Genomic DNA, 12,538 nt, shown 5'->3' with positions numbered 1-12,538 from the left:
GTGGACGTGGGGGGCTCCCCAACTTACTGGCGTTTCCTCCTGCTCACAGGGCAGCTATAGAAATAATGGGGGGGGGGGAGTTGCAAGCCCTTTCCTGACTTCCGAGGTTTTGTTGAACGGGGGAAAACTTTTTCAGTCGAGCTGCGGGCTCTTTCGGAGCCGTGACCCGCACACGGAACAGATTCCGAAGCGAGCGGGCGTGTTTGAGGGAGCGCCTTTGGGCGCCCACCATCCACCGGCATCTCTGCAGGGCCTCCCTTCTTGCCCGCCGGGGGGCGCCAGCCATTGACGCCCGCACAGCTGAGCGCGCGCGGCCAGCGTGTCCGGGGAGAGGGAGGCTTTCCCAGCAGCCGCCTCTCTCCTGCCTTTCCGCTCCGTTCTCTGCGGCGAGCGGACGGCCGAGGATGGGAGAGCCGCCGCCAGCACTCGCCCTCGCCGCCGCGTCCCTGCGTCGCGGTCCGTGCGGAAGCCCCCTTCTCCGCAGGGCGATGTGGTGCGCCTGAAAGGCAGCCTCGGCCGCCAGCATCTTTCCTCCGGGGAGAGGCGGGCGCTCTCCTGCTCCGCTCGTCCTGCGGCTCGCCGCCAGCCGCCTCCACCGGGTCTTCTTCGGCTCTGCTTTCGCTGTGCGAGGCTCTCGGGACCGAGGTCTTCCTTCCCCGCCCAGTGGGATCTTCGCAGCGGGGCAAGGAGAGGACTCTCCCTCCTCGAGCCGCCTTCCGACCCAGCCTCGCGAGCCGCTTCTGCGGGTCTGTGCGGGCGGGAGAGGGCAGTGTCTGCGCTCGGAGGAGAAGCCGGCGCTCGTTTCCGCTGGTCCTGCCCCCGCCTGCGCTCCGGTGCCTGCGCGCCTCGCAGCTCCTCGCCAGCTTTGCATGGCTGCGCCATGGCTACCGCCACACTGGTTTGCAGGGTGCAGTTTCTCGATGACACCGACCCCTTCAACAGCACCAACTTCCCCGAGCCCACCCGGCCGCCCGTCTACACCTTCAGGGAGGACATCCCCCTGGGCACGCAGCTAGCCGGGGTGCACCGCTTGCTCAAAGCCCCGCAGAAGGTACGTGCCGGGGAAGGGGGAGGGCTCCCGGGAAGTCTGCGAGCAGGCGGGAGTGGGCTAGAGACGTGCACCCCCCGCCGCAGTCCTCTTGTTCCTTACAGAGTCGTGGAAGCGAAGCTAGGAGCTCCCCGCTCCCAAGCACTTGCTTGCCATGTTGTTAGTGAGGACCTCGAGGGGCCCGCGAAGCGGCTAGAACTTTTTTCTTTTTGCTCATCAGTGCTAGAATTCAGAGCCTCCCAACTGGCAGGAGATTCACGCTGGACAAAGTGCTTATTCACACGTCGTTTCTTTGATGCCAAATGAATTTGGCAAGATGAAAAAATTAATTTGGAATTTACTGTTTGCTCCAAGCACTAACTTAGATTGTTTTGAAAAGGAATTCATTAAGTACGTGGGAGTCATGTACATCTGTTAGCCAAGCTAGTTTAATGGAACTTCCTTGCTTAAAGGCAGTGTACTACTGAAGCCCAGTTGGTAGAGATCAAACAATGGGGGGGGGGGTGTTGCCCTTGTAGCAAATATCTGCTTGTACATTGTTGAAAACGGGATATTGGACTGGATAGATTTTTGGTCTGCTTGAGCAGGACTGTTTTTGTGCTCCTGGTTGGAGTTTGCCACCTGCTAGCTGTCATCTGTTTTGGTTACATGTTGTCTGACCTGAGAACTGGATCTTGCATTCTTGTGGTTCTATAAATATTTTGAATTGTCTTAAGTTGTTTAAAATTTTAAATTCTGGAAATTCTAATAATCTCTAGATTGGTGGTTCCCAAATAGTGGGTCTGTATCCCACCAGTGGGTCACAACCCAATTTTTAGTGGATCCCGAAACTGACAAAGCACATTAGGCTACGTGCATCAAGGGTTAAACAACCTGCTACTTGTGGGATTACTGCTGCCCAATCAGCATTATAGCCATAGAGGCTATATGAGCTGAGAATGGTCTGAATGTGGCCACTTTACCACAAAGTGAATCTTTTTTTTAGATGGGACTGATGATAAAAAGTGTGGGAACTGTTGCTCTAGATGGAAAGTATGATGAGCAAGAAAACCAACAAAGTTCCAAAATGTAACGTTGCAGGACAATTTTTGATAGTATTCCAAAACATTCTTAGACAGAATATGCAGTGTATATCATTGTGTGTATTGTACAAAACATGCTTTTGTGCAATTATGCACAGATTTTATGTATGCATCTCACTAATGCTTTTCTGTGTCGTAATAGTGTCATGACCCTCCATCTGCTGAAATTACCTTGTTCACTTTGCACAAAGCTCATAAATCTATTTTTCTCTGCCAGATGATGGAATTACAAGCATATTCCATCAAAAAGAAAAATTACTGGGGATTGTTACTACTGTAATAGTATAAAGGCAGAAGGAAAATATACATAGTTATCTGTATTCAGCACTATTGTTCAATATAACATTGTTGAGACACGCTTTTGATGGGATGGGGCTGATTGCGAATCGGACAATCTGCACCTATGCATGTTTACTCAGAAATGAGTTCTCTTGAATGTGTTTTAGACAACCAACCACATTTTCCTCCTCCAGAGATCTCAGGGTGATGCACATAGTTCCCTCCTCCTATTTTATTCTTGCAACAACACTTTGAAGTAGGTTAGGCTGATGGAGAGTGACTGCCTCAAGGTCACCTAGCATGCTGCATAGCTGAGTGGGAGTTTGAACTTGAATCTTCCTTTATAGATTCATTAGAACTTTGTACCTAAATAAGTGTGCATGGAATTCAAGTTTTAATAATTAGATCAGCAATTTCCTGCCTTTTTCACCTCACCGCACACTGACAAGGGACTAAAATTGTCAAGGCACACTATCAGGTTTTTACAATTGACAAGGCAAACCACACTGCTGATGGTGTGCTGATCACACACTGCTGATCACATCTCCCTTTGGCCCTACTGAAAATGACCTTCCCCCAAACTCCATGGCACGCCTGAGGACCATTCCTGGCGCACCAATGTGCTGTGGCACATTGGTTGAACATTGTGGGATTTCAATTAATATTGTATTTTTCATTGGCCTGTGGAAGGAAGGAATCAGTAAAGTTATACTAATTTTCATTCTTCCTGTGTAAAGAGGAGAGCACTTATAAGATGCTAGTAAAGAATGCTTGTAGCTCTCTGGTTTGTGTTTGGCAATAAATGTTTAGTTGGGGAGAGGATTGTTCTTCAGGATTCAGGAAGAAGCTTTTACTAAAACTTTGGTGTAAAAATAGCTCAACTGTGTGCTGATACAAACCCTGGGGTACTGTGGTAGCTCTGTAGTTGCTGTGGTGGTCACTGGTAAGCCAGTGAGTGACTGCTGCTGGAGATCTTTGTAGAGGGAATATGAAGTGGCTGTTATTGAGTGCCATTACCAAATATGCTTGTTTGTAGCAAGAGGGTATAGCTGGTTATCAAAAATATACAGAAAACGCATCCCATATCTGTCAAGTATCTAAGAAATTTGTGTCTGTGTGCACAGTTTGCCTTTGAATAAAAATGCAAATGTTTCTAATGCTTTTTACATTGGAAACACAAAGCTGCAATTAAGCCAAAGATGTTGGGGAACCTGTGGACTTCATTATCCTAGCTCACTGCGGTATGCAAGTTCCTTCTTAATAAGTAATCTTGTAAGAGACGCAAGGCCTGTATGTAATAGGTGCCTCTGAAGTGCAACAAGAAACTGTTTGGGACGGTGTGTGTTTGGCATCTGTGCACAAGTATGTTGGTATCTCTGTGAATAATTAATGTATGTCATTTTCTCAGCTCCCAGAGAGAGTATTTTTAATTTCCACAGTAGTTTTGCAGGAAAGTTTCACTTCCCACATGTTAGCTATCATAATAGAAGATTTTTGTCTCTGTTGTGTGTTTTCTTTAATAGTCTCAGGCTGCAATCCTAACCACACTTTCCTGAGAGTCAGCCCCATTGAACAAAATAGGACTTACTTCTGAGTAGACCTGGTTAGGATTGTGCCCTCAGTCAGATACTCTTGTTCATACTAGCAACCTGTGTGGAATGTCACACTGTCTTGGGAGGGTCAGGGATTATGTATAGTAGAAGCAAAGAAAGGCATGTTTTAATCTGTTGCTGTTATGTGGTCTTATGAGCAGACAGTTGTGCTGAGTCTTTGGTAAAAATAGCAGCTAAGTCCTGCTGTCCTTGGAACAACTGATACCCTTGCAAAGAGTTTAAGCATGCAGTATGGCAATGAGACAAGCCATAATTGTTTTGAAAACTGACTTTCTGTGTATGCATTGACCATCTTTTGGTAAATATAGCTCTCTATGCTTGTAGAATTCCAGGTATGATATTCCTTAAACCAATTGCTTATATGGTACTGTATCATCAATGTACACTATGCTTTACAAAGTGACATAAGAAAAAGATCCCTGCTCTGAGGCACTTTTACTCTAAAATCGTTTTAAGGGATGACATATGAACAAGTTCAGTTATGTGTACTTAGACTTAATTTAATTTGTGTTATGTTAAAGGCTTCCAGATAGAATGTGTTTGAGGGATTTAAAGAAAGAGAAAAAAGCAGGAACACACGAGGAATTGAAAGAGGAAGTTTTGAGACATAAGGAGCAGTGAAGGAGAAGAGATACTTTTTTTAAAAGAGAAAGAGACTTTGGGGGTGACTGAGAGCTTGGAATAGAGTTTGACTAGTGATTTTTCAAACTTTATACGTTCCATAACCCTTTCCATAACGGTTTGTCTGCCAAAGAACATCCATTGCCCTGCTGACTATTCTGGGTCATATTTAGATGCCCACGTCACATAATGTGGGGGACAGGCCAGGCCTCTTGGGTGTTTCTGTTGCTGTGTATGAACTGAGAGTGCAGACTGAAGTATGCCCAAAACTCTCACGCAGCTGAGAAGTTAATGAAAAAATAGATAGTGTTAAACTTCCTTTCAAGACAGTTTGCCCATCCCTACTCATCTTCCCATTAAGGATCTCCTAATACATTCCCAAGGGAATCCACAGTCTCCAGAACACTGATTGAAAACAACTGCTTTAGAGCCCAATCCTGAATAGTGCGCTCCGGCTTACCAGCTTATACTGTTATACGCCGGCTTATACGCCAGTTTATACTGTTGCAAATGTGTCGTAAGCAGTTGTGTTGGGCTCTAAAGCAGTTGTTGCACCCTGAGACTATTACAGCACGTTTGCAAGCCTTACCACTGGGCCAGTGCCCGTGCTAGCTCAGCGCTGGCCGGCGCTGGGCTAGTGCCGGGTTGGTGCCCGGCCTCCGCTGCTCAGCAGTTGCATGGACTGCCGACCTGCGGCACAGTAAGCGGGGGTGGAGAAAGGGCGGGGAGGAGGCATGACAGGGAAGCGAGAGGCAGGGAGAGGGTGGGTGGGAGGTATGATGGCGGAGGGAGGGAGGTGGGTCCGTTGGAACTCCTCTCCACCTAATCCTGTCCATTCATGTGGGGCTTGGCGCTCTACACAAACGCCTTTACCCTACCCATTGCAGGGCTACTTCTCTTACCCGAGAGGAGGTGCCGCCCGCAGTAGCCCGTGGCATGTAGGATCCGGCAGCAGCCTTTTCGGTACCACCGAAGCTGCATGCCACGGGAGCTCAGGATTGGGCTGCTCAGAATTGGGCTGCCCATCATCACAGTACTGTGTGAAATACTGTCATTTTATGATTTTGTCTTAAAATAAGGAAAATAAGATGCTGATGAAGCAAAGGAGGTAAAGCATGTAACTAGAGATGCTGTATCATTCAGTTTGTAATATAGCATAAGTACACACTCTTAACATTTCACAGACGACCATAACTCCTTCTCTTATTTACTTCTTTTCTAACACTCAAGATTGCTACTTTCTTCCACCACACCTCCTGCTTCTGCTTATGTATTGCCAAAGTCTCTTTCTACCTGTTCTACATTGCATTCATTTATTCTGAAATAGCCTGTTCTGCACCTGCTTTTGTAGTGATGTGCTAGTAAACTGACTATACATTTCTTTCCCAGAACTTAAAATATTTCCCAGAATATCTGATCTCTCAGTGGATCTGGTTGTACTTATTATAAAATAAATGCAGTTCAAACAGATTCTATTCAACGTTTGCCCTTTACACCATTGATTTGGAATGGGAGATGGTAAGGGAAACAATTTGCTGGCATTTTATGCTCATGTTTGTGCGTTTACGTGCTTGATCAACGTGCTCAGTGGCATACCCACTGAGGTCATTTTGGTCATACCCAGGGCCCATAAATTTTTGACACTCCCTCAAATATGACAAAATCGATTAATCTGGGCTGCAAGTCCAGGTGGGAGCCCAGATCTACCTGCCCAGCAAACCTTGGCCATGGATGTCAAAGTTAAACCCGGAGTCCAGGTCTACCCAGACTCCAGAGGGCAGTCAGAATGGGAGCCCAGGTCTACCCAGCAGGTAGCTCTGTGCTCCGTTCAGAAGGGAGCCCAGGTCTACACACCCAGCCACAGAGGCCCAGGTTCAACCGGGAGTTACTTGCCTGGTTGACCTGGGCTCTGAAGTTGATACTTCTCATGCCCGTCCCCAGTACAGGCACTGTATCTGTCCTTGGCTCAGTAACATACTGCCCCTGCACCTGGAGGTTCAATGTAGCTGTCATGGTTAATAACCACTGATAGTCTACCATCAATGTTTAGAATCTACTTTAAAAGTCACCTAAGCCAGTGTACAACAATAACCAAACCTTCCCACCAACGGCATCACTAGGGTTGATGTCACCTGGTGTGATAACTCATGGTGTCACCCTCATTAACTTTATTTATTTTACAGTACAGATTACCCAACCAATTAGTAACCAACAAAAAAAAGTGGCCAACTTGATGACACTCACACAACTGACTCATAACAACATCTTGGTTCCATGCTGTGTTATCATTAACTCTCAAAGCACTTAGGCCCAAATCCTAACCAACTTTCCAGCACTGGCATAGTGGTGCCAGTGTGATGTGTGTGCTGCATCCTGCAGGTGGGTGGAACTCACAGAGGCCTCCTTAAAGTAAGGGATTGTTTGCTCCCTTAACTTGGAGCTGCATTGCCCTTATGTCGCTACTGGAAAGTGGGTTAGGATTGCGCCTTCAGACTCGGGTCAATTTAGAGTTATGGAAATCCACTTTTTGTGGCATAAGGCAGTTGTGTTTTTCTTTTCTGGTTATTTGGTTATAGCTTTTGATAGAACACAGATATTTCCATGCAGTTTGTTTCATTGCATTCTGCTGTAAATCACACATCGAATGGTGTATAACTTGATGGTGTTATTCCTAAAAACCACGATTTCCACAATTTTGGTCACTACTGATGTCACCCCCCCGAAAGTGTCACCTTACTAACACCTTACCCACTAACACCATGCTGTGTCATAGTAGCGTCTCATTAGGTCTTTGAACACTCACTCTCATTGATCCATTTTCTGAGTTAATGTAACTTTTTGTTACATAAGATAGTTGCATTTTTGTTTTCTGGGTTTTTTGGCCATAACTTTTGAAAAATGAAGATATTTTGCTCCAGTTTCTTTATTGCATTCTGCTGTAAATTACATATCGAATGGTATATAACATGTTGATATTATTTCTAAAAACCACAATTTCCACAGTTTGGGTTACTAGTGGTGTCAGCCCCCCCCCCCCCCGGGTGTCACCTTACTAGCACACTGTTGCATTGGTTCTCAAACTGTTAGCACTGGGACCCATTTTTTAGAATGGCAATCTGTCGGGGACCCACCAGAAGTGATGTCTTGGCCAGATGTAACATCATTAAAGAAATTAAAATAAATATGAATAAAGTAAAACAAAATAATAAAATAAGGTGAAGCCAACCCAGTTCCACCAAGTGAATTTTCTCTGTAGCCTGCCTGCAAACACAACCCCCTCCACCCCAAAAAAAATTAGTTAAGATTTTCAGCCCTACCCAGGGCCCGCTTCAATTTAAGTTGTTCTATTTAAACCATATCGCCATCAAGACACCCCTAGAATTATAAGTCTAAAAAAGAAGAAGAAATTAACCTTACCAGCTGAAGGCTCTGTTTTATTCCTTTTATGGGGTGGGGAATGCCTTCTGGAGCATTTGTTGAACTTCACTGTCACCAGATCGGGACCATTCTGGTGGCCTTGCATTCCTCTTTGCCTGACTTGACCACAAGTCAAGGCACCTTTGTTTATTCACACGTAAATGCCAGCATGTAGCTTAGTTTTTGGTTTCCATAGGGCTCAATACATTTGTCAGCTTGGAGACTGGGACTTCCTCCTTGGGTATTTTTGGGGGCTGCGTTTATCGGATAAGGGCCATTCTGGTGTGATTGGATTCCTTTATGCCTGCTCTTTCCAATGGACCAAGGCAAGTTTGCCTACTCATGAGTAAACATGCGATATGGCTCAGTTTCACTTTTCATAGGGCTCCATGCATTTGCCTTTTGTTACAGTTGCATTTTCTTTTGGTTTTTTGGTCATAACTTTTGATTGGAGATATTTCACTATTTTTTTTATTGAATTCTACTATAAATTACACATCCAACGGCATATAGCATGATGGGGTTATTTCTAACCACCACGATTTTAGTGATTTTGCTCACTATTGGTGAGGGTGGCACCCGGAGCCAGTGGCCCCCCTCAGTCCCCCTTAGTACGCCAGTGAACGTGCTTTCACCTCCACTCTACCTGGCATTTCTTTTTCTTGGACATGAGGAAGCCTAAATAAGTCCTGTTTGTCTCTGCATGCTAATAAATGTTTTCAGAGGCATTCCTCAAATTTCTGCAAAAGTGGAATAAGATTGAGGCGGTGATTTACCAAAACAGATGGGAGTAAATTGGGACACAAGTTATAATTACACAATGAATGTAGCTTTATACCACTAAGTAACAGTACTTCTGAAAAAGCAATGTTCTAATGTTCTAAGAAAAAACCTTCATTGTAAGTTGTATATATACACTATCGGTTTGTATAGTATATACAAGTATATAAGTATATTGTAAGTATATATACGCTATCAGTTTACAGTGCAGTCCTAACTTGCACTGGAACAGGCAGGCCAGCTGTATCCAGCGCAAGTTTGGGGCTGGCTGAGGCTCGGCCTGGGGCAAGGGGAAAAAATTCCCCTAACCCTGGGGAGAGCTGCAGAGGTCCCAATGGGTCCACTTGGATCTGTGCCACCTAAATAGGTGGCTCAGATTCGAGCAGAATGGAGCAACCTGAAGCTGCTCTGCTTTGCCCGGGAACGGGGCTAAGATCAGGCATAACTACCAGGTCCTGGCCCTGCCCCCACTTGCTACCTGTCTGCTCATGGTCACGCCTTCCCTCCCTCTGCCCCAAAATGCCTCCCCCTGCCTCCTACCCACCCCCCATGCCCCTCAGATTCCCATGCCAGTTAAGCTCAGCCAGTACAAACTCACCTGCTGTCGCTGCAGAGGCTGGATCTGGCCTCCGTGGTCTGGTGCACCTCCACAGCTTACTTCAAGGGAGGTACAGACATGCTTTACAGCATGTTTGTGACCCTCCTGGGCTGGTGCAAGAGACTTACACTAGCCCAGGGTGCACTTAGGATTGAACCCCTATATCAATTTAACCTCTAAAGACTTTTCTCGGAAGAGAGGAGGAAAGTGATGAGGATTATAGGGTGGTGAAGGTGCTAAGTGTTGGTCATTAGAGATTCTTGTTTCTTCTCCCTTACAGAATAACGGTTCTGAGGGTTCAGTGGGAAGATGGTGTAGAGTAGTTATGCCAGCGAGGGTATGTGCAGGTAGAAAACATGAGCACAACACTAATGACACGGTGAATGAAGCAGTCCAGATGCAGGTATGCCAAGCCATGTGCTTACAGAGCCTGGAGAAAAGCAAGATATAGTTTCCCCAAAGTTGCTGTTGTAATGGTGGTGAAGAAGGCTGTGCAGTGTTTGCTCAATGTTTGAATGTTAGCAATACATAGATCATGCTTAACGTACACAGAATTTACAAGTCTCTGTCTTGTTGATCCTCAAAAAAATTTCCAGCATAAGGAAAGTGATCAATTTCCCTTCTTTTACAGATGCCAAACTTTGACTGGGGTCCTATCCAACTTTCCAACCCCAATGCAGCTGCAATGCATCCCCATGGTAAGGGAACAAATGTTTCCTGAGGAGACCTTCCTGACTAGGAGCAGATAGGAAACCAGTGAAGGGATTTAAGGAGCACCATTGTGAAAGCAAGATGAACTATTTTAGTAGAACAGTGCTGGCTGAAAGTGAGGGGGCTAACAGCCTAATCCTGAGCTGCCCAGGGCACGGGGCTGCCAACTGCCGCGGTATCCTATGCACACTGGGCAGCCACCACCAGCTCCTTTCGGGTAAGGGAAGTAGCCCCGTAATAGGGCTACTCAATTCTGTGGTGGCTGTTTAGCTGCCGTAGAATCAAGGAGTCCTGTGTTGGGCCATGTGGCCCGACATGGGGCTCTGGATCTGGTGGAACTGAGCTCTGCTGGTCGCACTCCCTCTTGCCCTGCTCCCTCACCTGCCATGCCTTCCCCACTTGCCGCCCGCCCTGGAACGCCACCTCCCCGCTTCCCCCTGCCCTGTCTTTAGGGCATGTTTGTGACAGTGCGTGTTGGCAGTAAGCTGGCGTGCGAAGCACAGGATTGAGCCCTAAATGAGCCAAAAGAAGACTTTATCAAGGAGGAGTTTGCACTTGTCAGGATGAGAGATGATCAGGATGTGGACTAGAGATTTTGCTGAGGGAGCAGAAAGGAAGGGCAGGATTCTTACCATGTTTTAAAAGGAGAAGTAACGTGTAGAAGAGTGGATGCCAAGACTTTGTACCTGTTCTAGTGGGTGGAGGATGGCAATGTCAGTGTTGACACTTATTGACACGGGAATAAATGACAATAAATATTTATATTCATATCCATAAATATCTGAGAGGCAATCACATGGAAGATGGAGTGGATTTGCTCTCAAGTCCCCTAGAGCAGTGTTTCTCAAACTATGGGTCGGGACCCACTAGGTGGGTCGTGAGCCAATTTCAGGTGGATCCCCATTCATTTCAATATTTTCTTTTTAATATATTAGACCTGATGATACCATGGTATGTGACTGCATTTGGGGAAATGTTACAGACCTGTACTTTTAACAAGCTACTCTGTATATGCTTTTAAACGTGATAGTCAATGGGACTTACTCCTGTGTATGTGTGGGTAGGATTGCAGCCTAGGATTGTTAAAAAGTTTCCTGCTTGATGATGTCACTTCTGGTCATGACATCACTTCTGGTGGGTCCTGACAGATTCTCATTCTAAAAAGGTGGGTCCTGGTGCTAAATGTGTGAGAACCGCTGCCCTAGAGGGAAAGAATAGGACAAACGAGTTAAAATTACAAGGGAGATTTTTGTTAAACATTATGAAGAACTTCCTGTCAATACAAACTGTTTGGCAGTGGAGCAGTCTGCCTTGGGAAAGTGGTTGCTTACACCCTCTATCATTGTAACCCTTAAGTAGAGGCTGTACAGCTGTCTATCAGAGGTGTTGTTGATGCACTTGTGGACAGCCTGTATTGGCAGGGGGTTGGATTTGATGATCATGGAGGTCCCTTCCAATTCTGATTGTCAAGAGAATATGAGGAGAGGATGATTGGGAGAAAAGATAAACTGAACCTTGGTCATGTTGAACTTGAGACAATGATGAAAAATCCAGGCTGAAATTTATTTTATTTTATTTTAATTTTGCATTTTTATACCCCCCTTCCTCCAAAGAGCTCAGGGGGGTGTACACAGCTGCTCCCCTCCTTTTGTCCTCACAACAACCCTGTGAGGTAGGTGAGGCTAAGCGAAAGTGACTGGCCCAAGGTCACCCAAGAAGCTTCATGGCTGAGGGGGGATTTGAACCTGGATCTTCCAGGTCTAAGTACACCTCCCAAACCACTACACCAAAGTTAACTAGAGTTCATAAAATCATAGAGTTGGAAGAGACCTAAAGATCATTGACCCTGTTGGTTGGTGCTTGGGGGAGGCACAAATTCACTAATGATGGAATTTCATACACAGAATCTTCAGAAGCCATTCCAAAATGGAGTCCCAGCACCCAAATTGCGTAAATACATGTTGCTAATTTATGACATTTGAGTCCCACCTTTCCTTCAAGTAACTTGGTGTGGTATTTTATTTTTGCAATTGTTTTGCAAAGTAGTTCATACTGTGATTTGCATTTGTGAGACTGAAGGTTAGTTACGCATAGGAATACAGCTCAAAATGTTGAGTAAAGTCCTGTAGGATGAAATAAGATTATTTTTTTTAAATAAAAGCAAACAAACATTCATTATGGTCACACTCTAGCTAAGGTTAAAAAGTTTTAACCTCTATTTGCTTTGAAGGAAAATGTTAAACATACTTTTAATGAAAATAAAAACATCTTTAAAAGACATTGACTTGGGCTTGATCCTGCTCAGCAAACCTCATCTTTCTTGCTAACAGCCAGTGGACTTTGAGCCAGCCAGTAATTTCATGCCCTGTTTCAAAGAAGGTTGTATTAA

General features: G+C 45.5%; 1 protein-coding gene across 4 annotated transcripts in view; it reads left to right on the top strand.

Moving 5' to 3' along the window:
• Positions 1 to 350: 350 nt before the first annotated feature.
• Positions 351 to 12,538, top strand: part of FHOD3 (formin homology 2 domain containing 3) — a 309,925-nt gene continuing 297,737 nt past the window's right edge. For 3 of the 4 annotated variants that reach the window (XM_066626844.1, XM_066626843.1, XM_066626841.1), the window contains exon 1: positions 352 to 1,051. In XM_066626844.1, the coding sequence (XP_066482941.1) occupies positions 881 to 1,051 (171 nt within the window). In that variant the 5' untranslated portion in view covers positions 352 to 880. Of the gene's footprint in view, positions 1,052 to 12,538 lie in introns of all 4 variants that reach the window. The other variant, XM_066626842.1, reaches the window with a different exon arrangement.

This window comes from Tiliqua scincoides, chromosome 5 (genome assembly GCF_035046505.1).
Source record: "Tiliqua scincoides isolate rTilSci1 chromosome 5, rTilSci1.hap2, whole genome shotgun sequence".
Classification (NCBI taxonomy): Eukaryota; Metazoa; Chordata; class Lepidosauria; order Squamata; family Scincidae; genus Tiliqua; species Tiliqua scincoides.
Note: the sequence above shows the minus strand (reverse complement) of the source record. Positions and strands in the feature narration are given on the sequence as shown.